This window comes from Patella vulgata, chromosome 9, assembly GCF_932274485.2.
Source record: "Patella vulgata chromosome 9, xgPatVulg1.2, whole genome shotgun sequence".
Lineage (NCBI taxonomy): Eukaryota > Metazoa > Mollusca > Gastropoda > Patellidae > Patella > Patella vulgata.
Window position 1 is genome coordinate 43,992,831 of NC_065887.2, and position 19,460 is coordinate 44,012,290.

At 35.2% G+C, this 19,460-nt stretch overlaps 2 protein-coding genes across 4 annotated transcripts in view; both read right to left on the bottom strand.

The window, feature by feature from the left end:
• Positions 1-19,460, bottom strand: part of LOC126832087 (leucine-rich repeat flightless-interacting protein 2) — a 38,669-nt gene that overhangs the window by 10,385 nt on the left and 8,824 nt on the right. For 2 of the 3 annotated variants that reach the window (XM_050562773.2, XM_050562771.2), the window contains exons 2-7: positions 11,248-11,334; positions 10,551-10,598; positions 10,213-10,302; positions 8,056-8,226; positions 7,763-7,855; positions 6,491-6,644 (exon numbers count right to left, since the gene is read on the bottom strand). In XM_050562773.2, coding sequence (XP_050418730.2) covers positions 6,491-6,644; positions 7,763-7,855; positions 8,056-8,226; positions 10,213-10,302; positions 10,551-10,598; positions 11,248-11,334 — 643 coding nt within the window. The remainder of the gene's footprint in view (positions 1-6,490; positions 6,645-7,762; positions 7,856-8,055; positions 8,227-10,212; positions 10,303-10,550; positions 10,599-11,247; positions 11,335-19,460) is intronic. The other variant, XM_050562772.2, reaches the window with a different exon arrangement.
• Positions 11-6,481, bottom strand: LOC126832075 (muscle M-line assembly protein unc-89). Its single transcript, XM_056103477.1, has one exon. The coding sequence runs from the start codon at positions 6,414-6,416 to the stop codon at positions 2,373-2,375; it is 4,044 nt and encodes a 1,347-aa protein (XP_055959452.1). The 5' UTR covers positions 6,417-6,481; the 3' UTR covers positions 11-2,372.

Consider the following 19,460-nt stretch of genomic DNA (forward strand, 5'->3'; position numbering starts at 1 on the left):
CTGTTTAAAAAAAAAAATATAAAATTACAAGAAAAAAAATTCAGAAAGATAAATAAAAGTAAAAAATGGAACACTAAAAATAAGAATTAAAGTATTTTAAGATTGTCTGATATTATTGGACTGTTGTCTACTTTCGTCGGAATTTATATTTACAAAGGAAGAAAGTTAACATATAATCACAGGTCACCTATGTTTATTATTGGGCACCGTCCCCAGGGTCATTATATTTCATTTCAATATATGTTACACCATGATGATTATCACATAACGGACTAGTTTAGACACGCCCCCCTCCCCCCAACCATTATGTCATTGTATATGCTGTTGTTTACCTACTTATCCAATGAAATTGTTTGTTTTATTTCACAGTATTGGGCTATACTATTTTACATGGATGAGAATTAGGCATTGTCTCCAGTGAGTCCACAGATTAAAAAGAGTAATTTGACAGAGTAGTTATTACATATTGTAGAGTGAAGTAGTAATAATATCCTGTTACATGAAGATGAGAGTTAGTTCTTCTGTTCTATTTAAGTACTGGTAACTATTTAAGTACAGTTATCTACTGACTATGTTTGGGTTTGTTTTTATGACAAGTCAATCTACTATTTTAATAGTTAACTACTGACTATCCAAATACGAATATGAAATAATGGCTTCATATAGTTATATAATATTACATATATGACTCTATAACAGTCTACAGTATTACATGTCTGTAGTTTTATATTATTTACTTCTTTTATTTGTTAACCTTTATCTTATTTCATCATTTATGTATATAGAAGTGTAAATTGGTCTGTGATAAGCATGAATCAATCTCTATTTAAACCGTAAAACTATTTTTGTCTAGTTGGTTATACAATATAACACTACTACAGCAACGCATCAAAGTCTTAAGACTACATGATGAAAACCCCTACATATCAGAACTTTACATTATATACAAGACATAATAACATCTCAAATTACAACATTCTCCAATAAAAACTCACTTTAATCATGAAAAAATATATCTCAAAATTGAAATCAATTGGTCATTAGACCATAGAAACGATTCAATTGTCTTTAAATCATCAGAATCAATAAAACAGATCTATTAGCCTCAAATGCAAAACTTTTTTCACTTAAAATAAAATGCAAATCATTGATAATTAAAATGCAGGTTTTAAAAATACAAAGAATGAACTGGTGGTCTTATTTCAAAATTTCTCCTCTCAGTCAATTTTTTGTAATGTTTATATATAAGGTTAGTAAGATAGAATTTGTTTTCGGGAATATTAGAATTTTCAGCAATTTCTTAATTCATAAACTTCATATAACTGTAAATTTAATTGTATTTGATCCGACAATGTGAATCTGTGCCAGTTTTAAATCAAAGTGAAAACTTGGTTATATAATCACTATCATTAACACTCCAAAGTGAGAACATTTTCTAGCCCTTAGTGCATTCCCTAGTGGATTGAATAGTTGCATGATACAAATATATCATTATTAATATTATTATTATTTGAGTGATATAGGAATCACCTTTATGTTTCACGAAATCTAATTGATGGGCTTGTTCTTAATCCAATTAAATCTAACTGATCAGCTTGATCTTAATCCAATTAAATCCAAGCTGGGAGATAATCTAGTGTTGATATTTCGATTTTGTTTTCTTCATGAAATTTTAAATACAGGTAATCAATTCAGCCGAGAGAAAACTGATATTTTCCAAAATATGTAAATCACGCTTCGTTACTTTAAGGTTTAATTATTAGAAACATGTCATTTTATGATGGACAGGTAAATGCTCTACCTGATCAAGTATACTAATCTCAGTTCATCAGTCGCGACAGGCAAATATGTTTGAAATAAAAGCTAACACCGATACTAAATAATATGCTATAAAAAGTCTTGGTCTACGAAACATTATTTACAATTGGATGAAATAATAAATTAACCTAGTCTAGAAAACAGAAATCTTTAATTCTAACCTCAAAAAGAGATGCCTGTTTGATCGAGGCAAATCCAAGCAATCAGAATTCAAATGGATAGATGCCTGTAATCAGGTACTTTGATATACGAAGGGAGATAATTGACTGATTTCACACGTTTGAGTAACTTTTGAGATTCATTTTGAGATCATTAAGCAAAACTTGAAACAATTGAATACTTGCAACAAGTTCATAAATCATTTTAGCTATACTAAAAGCCCTCAATATTGACCAAATCTGTTGATCTTCGATGGAACAACAGAGAGGCTCTTTTAATACCAATCCCACCAAAATAAATTTTGAAATCACAAAATGAAACACCAAAACCTAGAAATTGCAAAGTGATATGGAATGAACATTTCAAAAGAAACTTGTCAATGCACTGTCTAAATATTATCTGAAGAAACTCAAGAAGCCCCTCTTCTTTTTTTCACCCTTTTCATCCGTTCGAGGACTTGGCGGAGACTCGTTTAAGCTGGTTGTTGAGAGCCTGTTCCCATCTTTACTTCCTGAACTTTCTTTTGAGCTTCTTTTATGAGATTTAGCCTCATCTTTCTTCTTTTTCTTCTCTTCTTTTTGACTAGACGATGATCTTTTGTCAACTTTCGGAGAACTAGTAGGATGAGTTCCTTCAGGTTCTACCACACTTGGAATTGTCTTGGCAAGAATTGGATCTGTTTTTGGGCGACGTTCGACAGTATCTTCTCCTAGAACATCATCAATATCATCAAAACTGTATTCTTCATTGGAAGTGGCTGGTGCTTCTTCACCTGGGACAGGATCAGTCTCTGGGTCAGATGCATCTAAATCTGTCGTCATGATAACCTTCTCTTTAGGAGCTGTGGCACCTATCACTTCATTTTCAGGAAACATTTCTTGGAAAGCTAAGGTTTCATCTGTTTTATCATCAGGAAGATTTTCTTTGGGAGATGAAGTTTCATTAGTTGGTTCTTCCTCAGATGAACTGATGTCATTAGTTTTTTGAAGATTGTCTTTTTCATCTTCTGTTTCGTGGACCCCTGAAGTGAGTTCAGGCTTCTTATCTTTATCTGATTTAGATTCTTCCTTCTGTTCAGCCTTTTTTGTTTTATTCTTTTTACTGGATTTAAGCTTCTGTAATTTTGCCAACATTTCTGCTGCTTGGTCCATTAGATCTAAATTTCTGGTCTCCTCTATAGCAGAATCATGTTTGTCAACATCATCAGACACTTCTGTTTTAGATCCTTTAGCTGATTCAGTTTCTTTAGCATCTCCAATGGACTGAAGTTGTTCAGAGGGTTTATTAAATTCCACTTCAGAACCATCACCTTTTCCTTGGTGAGACTCATCTACTGTGGAATCTTCTGCAGACTGGGTCTCCATTACGGCACAAGACAAGTCTTTCGTATTAATAGACTCATCTTGGTCTTTAGAATCTTCCAAAGGAAGGACTTTACTTGTTACATCAAAGCACTTTATTACCTCATCTCCAACTGGCTGTTTGGAAGACTCCACCACTGAATCCTTGTCAGATTCTGCATCCTCAAACTGTCCTGAAGACCCAGTGCACACGTCTCTCTCTGAATCTATGCTTGATTTTGAGTCGTCATATGGTTCAGAAGATTCTATTGAAGCTTCTTCTGGCTGAGTTAATTCAGTAATACTCATCACAATTTTACCATCTCTTTGTTGGTCATCAAAAGTCTCCTCTACCATATTTTTAGCAAGATCATCATCACCTTCATTTTTGTTTGACAGTTCTTCGGAGATTTGATCCCTTTCATGGACAGTTGGAGCATCATTTTCACCAGTGTGTCCACTGAGACTTTCTGAGGCAATTCCAACAACTGTTTGAATGATATTGGAAAGACCGCCTAGTGCTTTCTGACCAGCAGTTTTAATACCCACATCATCAGTGTCATTTGTATCTCTTAGTTTTGAAGTTTCATTTGTTGTCAAGGCATCTTCAGTAGAAGTCTCATCTAATGTCACATCCTCCAGTTTAACGGCCATTTTACCAGTGTTCTCTACAAATTCAACTGTCTTCTGAGATTCAAGTTGCTTTTCCTTAGATTCATCAGATTCTTGGACAGGTTCAACGGGTTTCTCCTGTAAGTTTAATTCACCTATCTTTTCCTCAATTTCAGCTGGCTTTTCCTCACTTTCAGTTGGCTTTTCTTCAATTTTAAGTGTCTTTTCCTCACTTCCAGCTGGCTTTTCTTCAATTTTAAGTGTCTTTTCCTCACTTCCAGCTGGCTTTTCTTCAATTTTAAGTGTCTTTTCCTCAGTTTCAGCTGGCTTTTCTTCAATTTCAACTGGCTTTTCCTCAATTTCAACTGGGTTTTCTTCGAGTTCAACTGGCTTTTCTTCGAGTTCAACTATTTTTTTCTCAGGCTCATCCAGCTTCTCCACTTGCACAACTTGCTTTTCTTGTGATTCAAATGTTTTATCCTTGTCATCAACTGTCAATTCACCCACTTCAACTGGTTTTTCCTCACCTGGATTTTTCTCAGATTTAACTTGTTCATCTTCAAATTTCTCCTGACATTCTTCAGATTCTACTAAATTATCATCTACTAAATCTACTTTATCAACACCTAAACTACCTTTCTCAACTTTACTGATATTCAAACAATCCTCAGCACCAACAACTGTACTAGAACCTGAACCTACAACTTTATCACCAACAACTGCTGCCCCCGATTCTAAATCAACTGATTTTTGTTTCTGTTTCCCACCCTTCCCCTTACGTTTCCCCTTTTTCCCCTTATTCTTCTCAGATTTAGTTTCACTATTTGATTCTGGTTTTTCTAATTTCGGCCCAATGGTCTCTGATTCAATTTCAGTTTTTTCCGATTTAGTTTCATAATTATCAATTTCAGTCCCAATTTCCCCAGATTTAGTCTCAGTTTGATCTATGCCGATTTCTTGTGATTTAGTTTCGTCAGTTTTACCAGATTTTGATTTATTTTTCTTTTTACCAGATTTTGTTTCTTTCACTGACTTATTTTCACTTTTGGTTTCTATTTGACTTGCATCAGTTGCTTCAGACTTACTTTCTTCCGACTTTGATTCAAGTTTTTGAGATTTTGATTTATTTTTCTTTTTGCCTGATTTAGTTTCACTTTTACCTGATTTAGTTTCACTTTTATCTGATTTAGTTTCACTTTTATCTGAATTAGTTTCACTTTTATCTGAATTAGTTTCATTTTGATCTGATTTAGTTTCATTTTGATCTGATTTAGTTTGACTTTCAACTGATTTAATTTGACCTGTATCTGAATTAATTTCACTTTTATCTGAATTAGTTTCACTTTTATTTTCCGTTGCACATGGCCCCGATTCAGTTTCAGTATTATCTGAAGTTTGAATCATTTCTGACGATGCTTCGCGATTTTCCACAGTACTTTCTTTTTTATTTCCCTTATTTTTGTTTTTCCTATTTTTCCCCTTTTTATTTTTAGGTTTAACTGACTCAGTTTCAATAATTCCCGTGGATGTTTTTTCATTGTCTTGGCAACTTTCAACAATGTTATCAGTGGTTTGATTATTTTCCGATTCTGATTGTGATTTTTTCTTTTTACGTCCACTTTTATTTGTTTCAACAAAAGAGCTAAAAAGATCTTCATCTAAAACTACAGAATTGTCCAACTTGGGTTGTGTTTCTTTCGTTTCTGTTGAAGTGACATTTTTGTCAGATTTAAGTGGGGACTCCGATACAACACTGGTCTGTACATTTTGTTCAACTTCGCTCTCAGTTAAGGCGCTCTCCACCTGGTCAGAATTCCCCTTGTTTTTACCTTGATCGGCCCCCAATTCAAATTGAGTGTCAGTGTTAAAAGGGGATTTCAAGGGTGTTGATGGAGCGTCAAAGAACTCATCTGGGTCACATTCAGAACCGGAATTAAATTTTTCACCAATGGAATTTGAAATTGAAATAGTTGGAACATCTGAAGAAATGCCAGAATCATCTCGAGGTAATGTGAAATTAGGAGAATTCAGATGATCCAAAGGGAAAACATTTTCTAAAGCATCAGTAACATCTTCTGAGTACTGATCCAACACCAAATCCCCTTCTGAATGTGACCCCTTATTATCGTTAGGTTCAACAGTGCTCTCCCTGCTTTCGGAGGGATCGCGGTACATAGTCAAATCATTAGTTTCATCATTATTAATATCGGTAGAAGAAGCTGACAATGGTTCGGAAAGAGGAGTTTTTATTTCTGCATTGTTTGTTTTAGAATGTTCCGACATTTTGCCGGTGTTGCTTTCAGTATTTGACATTTGCATAAATAATCGGCCATCAACTTCACAACCAGCTGTGTCCCTTTCTAAAGCTAACAACATAACTTTACCCTCTTTTGAGTTATCTTCCGAGATCACAGAATTTTCGCTTAATTTAATTTCCTCCTCTTTCCGTTTACAATCAGCTTCTTCAACATTCAAACTTTGTTCCATTAAATTATTCCCTTGAGATGTTGGTCTCTGGGGAGCATGCTCAGTGCTACTTGTATTATCATTAACATTTGTACCTAGCGAACCCTCTCCAGCTTTCTTTAAAATTTCTATTGTTTCTGCCGATAACAGGGCGGCTCCTGTGGAAATGGGACCTGCTGGAATTGATGACTGGTCTTTCTGTAAGGACATTTCACCGGATTCTGCAGTAATTATCACAAGACCATTTTCCTGGGGAAAAAAAATTAATAAATTCAATAGTGCAGAGATAGGTTGCCAGGCAACGAAACATTCACCCACAGCAGCTAAATCGTCAATGCAGTCGATAAGGGTTGTTGCATATTTATTTTTCATAGGAAATAGATACTGATTATCACCTTAATACAAATTTTTCTGTTGGAGCATTCACAAGTTTCTCCAAAGTACATATTTCTCTGTTTTATTAATTTCAATAATGTATATATATATATTTCATAGAGATCAGGTTTTAAAATGTTAGTCGACTATAAAAAGTCCTCCTAAATTTGATCAAACTCAAAATTGCTTCCCTAAAAAAAAAATCCTCAAAAAGTGTTAAGAGGATAGATTCACGTTCTTTAGCAATGTGAGTTCCACATGTGATCTGTATATTCCAGTTCAATTACTAAATGCCATTGAAACAATTTATGATAAATGTAGTCTTGTGAACAACGGACAGATGGATGTGGGCGTTGACAATAGAAGATCACACATCTCTATGTGGGGTATAAAACAAAAACAGTTGTGTGAATAAAAAAGAAGTTGTATCATTCTACAGACTAAATTCGATGAAACACCTCAGGTCAAACCTTGTACAATGTGTGGCATATGCCAGTCTTCATTAACCCTACTGGTTAATTAGGAGTAGGTGCATTCCTCTAGCACATGATCAGTGATGATGCGAAATGAAATGAAATGGAGTTTAACGTCCTACTGTTCTGCTCCGAACTGGGCTAATGAAGACGGGCATACGCCATACAGTGTGCTATGAGGGAAATTTTGCTCGGACAGTGACACTACGGCCTACTGTTATATCGAATTCCAACTGTCAAGGGATCTTTTATGTGCACGCCAATGTGTACACAGGACCTCGTTTTTTTGTCCCATCCGAACGACTAGACAGCTGTCCTTGTCAGGCACTTCGTCCTAAATCACTGACAAGGGGGGCCTACACCGGAAATTCTGGATGAACTTTCTCGGCCAATGCAGGGAACGAACACCCGACCTCCAGGCTAGTGAGTCAGCGTCTTAGCCACTTAGCCACCCACCCCCGTGATGATGCAACTGATACGTACACTATGTTTGAGTCAACCTCTAACATATGAAATTACCTTTAATAATTTATCCAGGTATTCCACCTGACTTTTCATTAAACTATGTTCAGCCGTTAATTCTTTTAAACTTCTCTTCTGCATTTCAAATTCCTGAAAAAATACAACAACATAATATTTAGTTATGTGTTAAATGCGAGGTAGAATAATTTTGCCCAGACAACCAAGTTTTCACCAACTCTTCTTCAATATCTAGCTGAAATGAGCATGACAATTTGCACACTGTTTTAGATCCCATGCGAAAACCTAGTCACATTTTACACTCTCAAACAGACAAAGAAGTTAATGCTTACACTACATTTATTTTTATATTCCCTCTGTAATTCTATATATCCCTCTTCATGTTCCTCAAACTGATCTTTTAATAATTCAACTTGATAAACTAACGACTGTTTCTCATTATCTAACTGGGCACTAGTAACCATGGCAGTTTTAAACTTCTCTTCCAGTTCACGTAACTCAGCCTGAAAAATATAATACAATATACATGTACCTATGATACAGGTGTCAGACTAACCCCAAATTGTCTGGATTACTTACTCTACATGTATCTACTATATCGCTATTCGTTACTGCTAATCATTGACCCAATACCTCAATCATTTTATAATTTTTTTATTTAAGGTAAAATGCTGGCTCGCTAGCCTGGAGGTCGGGTGTTTGATCCTGCATTGGCCAAGAAAGTTCATCCAAATTTTCAGGCGTGGTTCTCCCTTGTCAGTGATGCAGGACGGAGGGCCTGAAAAGGACAGCTGTCTAGTCATTCGGATGGCACGAAAAACACTTTGGCATGCACTAAAAGATCCCTTGACAGTTGGAATTTGATATAAGAGTAGGCCGTAGTACTGCTGTCCGGGCAAAATTTTCCTCATAGCACACTGTATGGCGTATGCCTGTCTTCATTAAACCCCATTTCATTTCATTTATTCTTTGGTTACATAAGAAAGTGAAGAAAAATTTGACCTTAGACAGAATATGCAGCAGGCAAAACAAACTTTAATAGAATTTTGTTCCGAATTAACAAACTTACCAACTGATCAATTTGTTTATTTAATTTCACATAAAAATCTTGCATAGAATATTTTGTACGCCACATATTTAATTCTATTTTATTTTGATTCACAATTTTTGTGTCAATTAACATATATCAACAGAAACCTCCAACTAATCCAGTCACAACTTTACAATAGAATTATTCCTGATATGAATTTTAATCTCTTATAATCCTAGTTCCACATTATGTCCAATGACTCAGTGATTGTCATAAATTTTACAAAATATTGTCTGTAACAAACACACTCTAGATATTTAACTATAAAAATGAAGTCCAACTCCGTAATAAGAGTATTTCTAGTTGGAGAAGTACTCAACCAATATTTTTATAGAACTAAAGAGGCAGTGACTACTGTAAAGGGATTAACTGATAATAACGCAGGAATATCTGTTCGGAGATAAGAAATTGAAAATTATCCAATTCATGTGACTGTAAAATATTTTAATAAAAGAAATAACAGTTTTAGCTTGAGATCTTAATGTATTGAAAATCCTTAGGTTTATTGTAGTTGTTTGACTGCAAATGTAAGAGACACTCTTTTATTATTTTTATAGTTTATGGAACAATGCTTTATGGAATAATGCTTTAAAATCTTAAATTTTGCCATTTCTATTCAATAGTGATAAAAAAATATAATAAATTCCAATATATAAATCAAATTTGTTTAAACTTGCGAAAATTTCACATTATACATGGAGAATTGTGTAAATCTGTGACAGTCTATTTAACTTTAGAATTTTGATTAATAATAAAGATATGTGAGTATTTATCATAACAAGTTTAATCAGAGTTAAAACTCCATCTTTAATCAGGACTAGAACAAGATAAACGTTTGAAACAGATGGTGTATATATCATATACTCAGTGGGGTATCTATATTATATCTATATCATATACTGTTATCTTGGTATGGTTTATAAATCTATATCTTTAGTTCACATCATCCTACTAATATACTATAACTAGCATAGTTACAAACTCACTTCAAAATATTCCTGGATAATTAAGAAAACTTCAATAAAACTTATTTCATTTCAATCAAGTTCATCTGACCTAATATTAGCATGGGTGAATGAATTGAGGTTTAAGGTCATATCAAAATAAAATCTATGCTAAAATACCATAAATGATGATTCAGCATGAAGACAAATGTAATATGAAATGGAAATTAACACTGTGCATCACCCAGGATAATAAAGACGGGCATACAGCATGTAGTGTGTACGAGGCAACACCATGTCCACTTATTCTTCATCCGCCACCCACCCAGTACCCGAGTGAACTTCAGTTTTCTATACCAGGATTTCTAACCTGCACCACTGACAAGACAGTATTTAGTCGAAGCTTGTAGCCGAATTATAAGAATGATTTGATTGTAGTATTTTATGATTTTTACCTTATAATTTCTATCTTTGGGATCTTTAGACGTATCACTCTCCGTGGAATCTCCGCTACCTCGCCTTGTGGAAACATTATCACGCGTCTGCTGGAATTAAATCAACGAATATTTGAGAATATTTCTATAGTTCAAGTGTTATAAACAAATCATTATGAATCTGATGAATGTCAACTGAGACTGAAATGGTATACTATTCAACACCACTTACATGTCAGTCTACAGGTGTTGGGGCCCAATTTACAACATTTCTGAATGTTCTAATTTGGCCACATTTTGAACTCCAGACATTCTAGGATCATCATCAATAAAAACCAACAGAGATATTATAAGCTTACCTTGGATGTGGCATTATTTGATGCTTGATTGGCTTCTCTCTCTTCAGCCTAAAATAGAAATTTACAATGATTAGTTTCATCCTTATCAATGACAACATCATCCTTCTAACAGGATTCATTATCAATGACAACAACATCCTTCTAACAGGATTCCTTATCAATGACAACATCATCCTTCTAACAGGATCCTTATCAATGACAACAACATCCTTCTAACAGGATCCTTATCAATGACAACAATATCCTTCTAACAGGATCCTTATCAATGACAACATCATCCTTCTAACAGGATCCTTATTAATGACAACTGACTATCGATTTCTCAGTTTGGTATTTTTAATGTCCAACAAGAATATCACAATTACACTAAATGACATGGGTTTAACATCCTACTGTCATCAGAATGAAGATGGGCGTACACCATGCAGTGTGGTATGAGAGAATATTTGCCTAGAGAGCAGCTCTTCGGTCTACTCTAACTTTGAATTCTAACAGTCAGATTATTATTTTATGTGCACACCACATGTGTACACACAGGACCTTGGTTTTCTGTCCCAACAAGAGGTTGTCCCTTGCCAGGCCCAAGACAAAAAATCGTGAGGATCTCTCCCAGGCAATACTTAGTGAGCCATTGGCTTACTCCATGAACCACTGTGGCATCCATCACAAATAAAATGAGAGGATTTATTTCACTTACCTCTTTTTGTTGTTTTTCTATTTCTTTTGTACGAATATTTCTGGCTTCAGCTCTGGCAGCTCGTTTAGCTGCCAACCTGGACTCAGCCTGAAAAACATGAATAAATAAATTTATAAATAAGAATAATTTCTATTGTGGACACTCTAGAGTCTGAAGCTTTTATCTGATTCACTTAAAACATATACACGATTGTTTATTGTCAGGAGACGACGATGATGCCTATTGATTGCGAGCAATTTCTGATAATTACTGCTAGCACTATAGTTATGACCCTTTTATCACTTTGAAGATGCTCTATTATTATTAACATTTAAATCAATAAATGGCACCACTCTCGATTACATATCTGATCTACTTGTCAAACCACAACACTCTCGAATTCTGCGTATCAAATGACAAAAACCTCCTTATCCTAATTAATCCTCCCCTTAAAAACTCCAAATCAAACCATATCTCTTCCTGTTACACATTGGAACCGAAGATCAATCATAAACTTTGCAAGTGCACTAGGTACTTTGTTATTATGGTCTTTGTGTGCGATATAAATTTCCGTATTATTATTATCAGAGATGAAGAAACCTGTTGATTTTCAGCAATTTCGGATAATTACTGCTCGAGTTATGGCCCTCAATTACTTTGAAAAATCCTGTGGATGATCCAGATGCCAGGAGAAATGATTATATATATATATATATCATAGATAAGCTAGCTCCTTATTCGCTGGGCCACTGTTATTGTTAAGGAGGAGGGCTGGGGAGGGGGGAGGCTAGGTTAACAGTAGGAATGATTATAATATATATATATATATATTATAGATGAGCACTTGGCCAGTGTTACTGTTAAGACCAGGAGGAATGATTATATATATTATAGATGAGTAAATGTGTTTATATACAATGTATATATGAGTCATCAGCAGTATTAAACACCTGACTACAGTTGATATATCACAGCTGGTTAACAACCTTCACTACCCACCACAAACCAGTGACAAATAAGACTTACAAACCAGGTTTCCTAGGATTGATCATATCCAGTTATACATGTATTAAGATTATTTGATGTTAACACTGTCATTGTGAAACATCTTATAACATATTGCACACTTTGTGACCTACATGGACTACATGTATCAAGGAAATTTAAACTTCATTACGGCCACTGTAGTCCTCGGTGTGTTGAATTCAACTTGTCTATCTTGTGAGTAACACTGTGACGGCACGCTTATCATACATGTAATTAAGATATGGATGTTGACCTATGGTGTATAGGTTTTCTCTGGTGAATCAAGGTGACAAATCTTAAGTCTCAGGTGAATCAAGGTGACAAATCCTATTCTCAGGTGTGACAAGGTGAAAAATCCTAGTCTAAGGTGTGACAAATCCTAGTCTCAGGTGAATCAAGGCGACAAATCCCATTCTCAGGTGTGACAAGGTGAAAAATCCTAGTCTCAGGTGTGACAAGGTGAAAATCCTAGTCTAAGGCGTGACAAATCCTAGTCTCAGATGAATCAAGGTGACAATTTTGCTTTAACTAGGGCATTGTAATATTTACAACTACCTGTAATCTTGAAGCACAAACATTGTTTTATTGATTAGATTTATGATTTATGATCACGTATTTAGATACTAATAATAACATACATGTACATATACCATGGTACTCGTACACTCAATACAATATTTTATTACAAGTATTTCAGCTCGCCAATCCTTATCATGTATTTTTAGAGGATATCTATTCTTCACAGCTTTTATTTATCCACGATCAAATGTACTCAAATTATTTAACATTTAATTGAGAAAACGAAACCAAACTATCACCATTCACCAGTTTATTAAAATGAGGCCTATCAAAATATTTTACCTCATCTAAAGTTGTACTGGCTTGATTATATCGAACTGATATTCATTATTATTATTACAGCATATTTATGGTGCGCCCTTTCATATAACATGTTCAGGGGCACTTTACAAAGTGACAAATGTAATCATAAATAAACAACAAGATTGTATACAGAGGCAGTTAAAAGCCTGATTAAATAAATGTGTTTTAAGTTGTTTTTTAAAAGAATATAGAGATGTACAAGTTGTACAACATATTGTAGTTCCCAATGAATACAAAATCCCCACCGTGATCAACAGCTTTAATGTTTAATGAAATTGTGGGGACATTTTGATAAATACAAGAAACAAGTGTTAACTGGCCAAATAAACCACTACTGGTACCTGTTTTTTTTTATGAAATACAACAGAAACCTTTTCCACGCTAAAACATTGACCATGACTAAATCTCCATGTCCAAGAAGCTGGATGTTAAACTCATCTCACTCTCCCATATCAGGATAATCTCAAGCCCTCTCTACACAAGCTACATGTAATGTTTGTTGTTTGTGTAGCAGGATAATCTCAAGCCCTCTCTACACAAGCTGATATAATGTTTGTGTTATTAAGAGTAATAAAATGTAGAAGATTTATGATGGTGTACTGGTACAAATGTAGATATGTCAAAGTAAACTCCTCTAACCCTGTTTGTATTTTAACACATCATAAACATATACACATATACATGTACCATACTCAATGTAATAAATATACACATGTACCATACTCAATGTAATAAATATACACATATACTGTACTCAATGTAATAAATGTCATCCCATCAAAACAATACTTTGATCATTCTGAGACTACATGTACATCCAAATAACTAATCAATAATTCATTTGTCAGTTCTGGAAGAGCTACGGCTGATAGTGGGAACCACAACCAAGGCAGCTATAATCTAGAGATTCTTCTTGGATTTTAAACATGGGCATCCTTGACAACGACCCAGTTCCTTTAAATTTATTGTTTGACTCCCATGCCCCAAACCAACACACACATCCTAAATCTTGGGGCAGTATATAACAGGACTATTATTAACCTTTATTGAGAAGACTACATGTACATATTATATGTGAATGGGTTTTATTGAGTAAAATACAGCTAGTTATAAATAGCGTGGAGAAGTTACACTTTCTATTAATAACATGATATAATTAGAAATCTGGCATCATCATAGATGTTACTATTAGAGATATATTGTATCCTAGATCAGAGTACAATACAACATGTTAAACGTCCTAAATAAATGATAAGTGATATCAGGTGTTCTAGAAATAATAAGCATAGCCTGTCCTATACACAAATATGTTCTCTTATTTCCTATGAAGACATTTACCGTGTCTATATCTTGGAAGGTCGTTGGAATGAAGAAGTTTCTAAAATAAATGTTAATTATAACATTAGAATTATTACTGTTTCTTCCAGGTTTGAAAAGAAAATTGATGGCACCTGGAAAAGAAAAACACTGTGGCAGCATCAATCTCTGGATTCCATCACTATTGGTGTGCTGCAACCAGAGACGAAGATGATTCGACACAGTTGCTTTGTCAATCACAACTACATGTAGAAGTACCACCACGCAACCATTTTGTTTCGTAAAAGCCGACAATTGATTATCCCTTGACCTCATAGATGTTCGTAGCGCCGTTGATAATAATTTTACACCCATCTTGTTGTCTTTATAGAAAGCGAATTAATGTACAGGTTTACTGTTGGCTTACTCCAATTTATTCTGATCAAAAGAACACAGGGAATATGGCTACAGCGACTGTCTTTGTTATGGTATTATAAAACAAATTCTAAATTGGATCTTAAATTAAAATAAATTATAAAACATATTATTCCATAGTGAATTGTTTTATTTAATTAGGCGTTAATGAATACACATCCCAGCTGTATTTAACTAATTAATGCATTAACTTTTTGAATAATATGCATTCGGTCACTTTGACATCACTAAAATCTGAAAGGATTGAGATTGCTTTTGATAATTGGCAAAGTCGTTCTTTCTGGAGGTCTATATTTGCGACTTTGAGTGAAGACGGCCGATTACATTTTAATCAGAATGGTGTGAACTTGCCGTAAAGTGCATATAATAACCACTGGCTACAAGTACAGAAAATTTTGTCTGGTGATCTTATGTGCTCTTTAAGGCAAGTAGAAACACATGTAAACATGAAAACAAGCCCATGATATGTGACTGTAGTCTTTGCTAACATTTACACAAAATTTACTTCTAGAATTTTAAATATTGGTTTAATATTTTCCTTCTTGTGTCATTAGGTCATGTTACACACTTTATAAAAACTGTCTTGAATAAAATATTAAGACTATTTAAATTATCTCTTTACTCTCCTTGACCCAATGTAAAATTTGAATACTTGTGTTCATTTGGACTAATAATTATATCCTTATCACAGTACTCACATATTGTTGTGCGTCTACATGTAGCAATATTCTCACTTGTCCTCCCATTTTGCATAGAAAGAATCGAGGAAAGAGTGTTTGAATTTCCATTTATTGCCACAATACAATTTTTAATGCATGTGTCTATTTCAGACAAACATACAATGTATGTCAATTATTTCTAGGGCAAATAGATGCACATTTGGGATTAAAAGGAGCAAATTTAGCGGGGAGGTTATCAGAGATTAAACTGCTGCTTGTACAAATGGCTATCGAAATCTGTAGCGCAAGCCACATGCCTTTAGTCACTAGGGGATTGTCTGTGTGTTTATGATGAATTATTTAACTGTATTGTGTGTGGAACCCCCTTGTTAATCAATAGTAGTATGTATAATGAATGAATTGAGTAATATATTGTAATACATTAACCAGACAGATGTATTATATGTCCAGATGTTTAATACCACAACTATCAAACTATTTATATCTTCTAGCTTACACCAGGTGATAAACAGTACACTTTACCTACAATTTAATACATGACAAATGAAATGGGGTATAACGTCCTGCTGTTCTGTCCTGCGAACTGGGCTAATGAATATGGGCATACGCCATACAGTGAGCGATGAGGGAAATTTTGCCCGGACAGCGGCACTATGGCCTACTCTTATATCGAATTCCAACTGTCAAGGGATCTCTTAAGTGCACGCCAATGTGTACACAGGACCTCGGTTTTTCTTCCCATCCGAACGACTAGACAGCTGTCCTTGTCAGGCCCTCCATCCTCCATCATGGACAAGGGGAACCACGCCGAAAAATCGGGATGAACCTTCTCGGCCAATGCAGGGATCGAACACCTGACCTCCAGACTAACGAGCCAGCGTCTTAACCACTTACGACTCCATGATCCCCTATATGAGAGAGAGAGAGAGAGAAATGGGGTTTAACGTCCACTCGACACAAATTAGGTCATTTCGGGACTAACATATGGTTTAATTTTATTTCAATAATTCGCTTGCGCGTAGGGGTCTTTAGCAGTGGGAGGAATCCGGAGGACCCGGAGAAAACCCACGAGGTTGGACAGGCGACCCTACTCCTTGTCACGTACAACCGGGGATTCGAAACCACGCCAGTCGACTCAATGACAAGACTTTATGATACAGCGCGCGCACGCTAACCATTCAGCCATCCAACCCCCCCGATCCCCTTAAGAGAAGATGTACTAATGTACATGTAAATGAAATGAAATGGGGTATAACATCCTATATTTCAGCACCAATATGGCTAATGAAGATGACTGTGTGCTATACGGAATATTTTGCCTGGAAAACAGCAGCACTACGACCTACTCAAGCTATCAAGGGTTCTTGTACATCCACACCTAGGAATAACATTTATCGTTGAACCATGATGAAGATAACTCCATACAGAACAAACCTTTGTCAAGTTGCTGTCATCAACGGTTCATTACAGTCAACTGTCCACCATATAAGATGAGCAACGACTAGACACTAATGGTTATATATAGTGATGTTCCGATTATCGGTTTCACCATCGGTAATTGGCTGATAAGTGGCCTATCGGTAGAAATCGGTATCAGCCGATACACAGCCATTTTAAAGGATAATATTTTTAATGAGTCATTATCGGCAATTGTATCTGTATCAGTCATTGATAAAACCGATAGTACATGTAGGTTATAGAACTACAGGGTAAAAATATGACCTGGGTTTCTAGTTCAGTATAAAGCAACAAATTAAAAAGGAAAATCGTCATCTGGGGAGAAAAACATGTAGAAGTAGAAGAAACTTGTTCAGTTTGAAAAGGTAATTATCATGTCGGAGATGAGTGGAATATAACTTAAAACAGATCATCAGAGTTTAATGGTCCACACCAGATGTCAATCAAGTCCATGTATTTTAGTGTCTGGGTTATAAAGTCTACAATCAACCAGGTGTGTAATATGTTTGAGTTGGTAGTAACAGGTCAATACAAGAAAATAACTCCCATTCTACAACAAACTGTCATATCTTCTTCTTCTATCTTAATGTCAAATCCTAGATCAAAATACACACAAATACCACAATACTTATGGTACTTAGAATACTTACACAGTTAGTACCAACACCAAAATAAAACTTCTGAAGCTCTAACATTTATAACATCAATATACATGACTATACTATATACAGTACATGTATATGTAGAACCCTGAATTAATATGGCGAATGAAAACAGGCAAATACCAAACAGTGGTTGCTCTTCTTTAAAGTTTTTAGTTTTGATTCTAGAAATCATTTAACTCTTTCACTGCCCAGGCCTATTAGTCATAAATTGCCCAGGTTTTGGTTTTAATTCGACCATCTTTAAAAGATGAAATAAAAGAATTTTACTCAACAAATCCTTGTCCTTATCGTTCCTGTAGTCTTATTAGACGCTGTAAAAGTCAAAAATACCTCTACTACTCTAGACCAAAGCAGTCTCTTGCACAAAGGGGTACATTGTACATGTACATGTATATTGCACTTTCTGCGATTAGATGCAAATGTCCCTCAGGATAGCTCTCTTCGAACAAACTCTGCAGTTCCTTTGTACATTTCTCCATTTTTTTTGAAGGTGGGAATATGACAGGGATCTGATCTTATCAACCCAAATAACTTGGCAGTGAAAGGGTTAAGTGTGAATTTGAGCAGCTAATACAGGTTCATGTACCTTCTTCTTTAACAATCAACTTTCTGATAAAACTCACAAAAATATTCCGAAATGAAATGGGTTTATTAATGTCCTACTTTTTTACATCCGCATACACTTATCTAATGACAAAGGTTCATTTATGTGTACGCAAATGTGTACATGAGATATCGATATTTCGACACATCTGAAAAACTAATCCACTGCCGCTTGCCCAAAAATATTGGTGAGGTTTATAAAATCAATGTTTAAGATCCATACAACACACTATTATACATGTACGTTCAATATTTTAACCGATATAGATCGCTGGAGAACGTTGGGTTATTATACACATGTACACGTTTTCACGGCAGCAATAAAATTTATTGTAGACAATATTAGTTTAACCCTCACTTCCTCGCTCAAGATTAACATACATGTATTCAACTTAAATAAAGTACATTTTTCTTCAACATGCTAGAATCGGGATGTTATCGGCATGCAAGCGATTCACCGTGTCCCACCGCATAACTCCGGAATCCAACGTGATTTGGCACGCTAGTGAATGTGTTCGGCGATGCTAGTCTGAAACTCTAGTGGCAATACTATATACCGGAAAACACCATTTTATACTGAATCTTGGAAAACACCGGAAAAACACTAAACACCGGAAAACACCCTAAATACCGGAAAACACCCTAAATAGGTAACCCGGAGCCAGGTCCTCTGCGTGCGGTTTTGGACCAAGTGAGCGCCGATGAAGGAAGGTCAAGGTCATTACGATGTTCGTTTTACAAATAGCCCCCCACCCCCCAAAAAAAATTCCAATTTTTTTTTCTCCCAAATTCTTTTGAACAAAATTTTCTGTCACAAAAAAAAAATCGAATTTTTCCGAGAAATTGGTTTTACAAAAAAACATTCCGTAGAAAATAATTTTACAGAGAAAAATACTGGAAAAAAAAATTTGAATTTTTGAGAGAAATTTGGGAGAAGAAATTGTTAAAAGAAAATCTGAAAAGAAATTTTTCTTTGACCGTAGGCGATCAATCGCTTGTATGTTAATGAACTTATTTCATCAGCGCTCACCTGGTCCAAAACCACACACGAGGACCAAACTCCGGGTTACTAAATAGCTACCGGAAAACATAGAAGAGTAAACTGAGCCCGAGATTTTTTTAGAGAGCGCGCCGCGCCGCACCGCTCTGGATCATCGTCAGGGTGGGACGGGGGTGGAATTGTCCAGTC

Bases quoted from the DNA above. Each gene is read 5' to 3' on its own strand.
- LOC126832075 (XM_056103477.1), bottom strand. From the start codon at position 6,416: ATGGAACAAAGTTTGAATGTTGAAGAAGCTGATTGTAAACGGAAAGAG.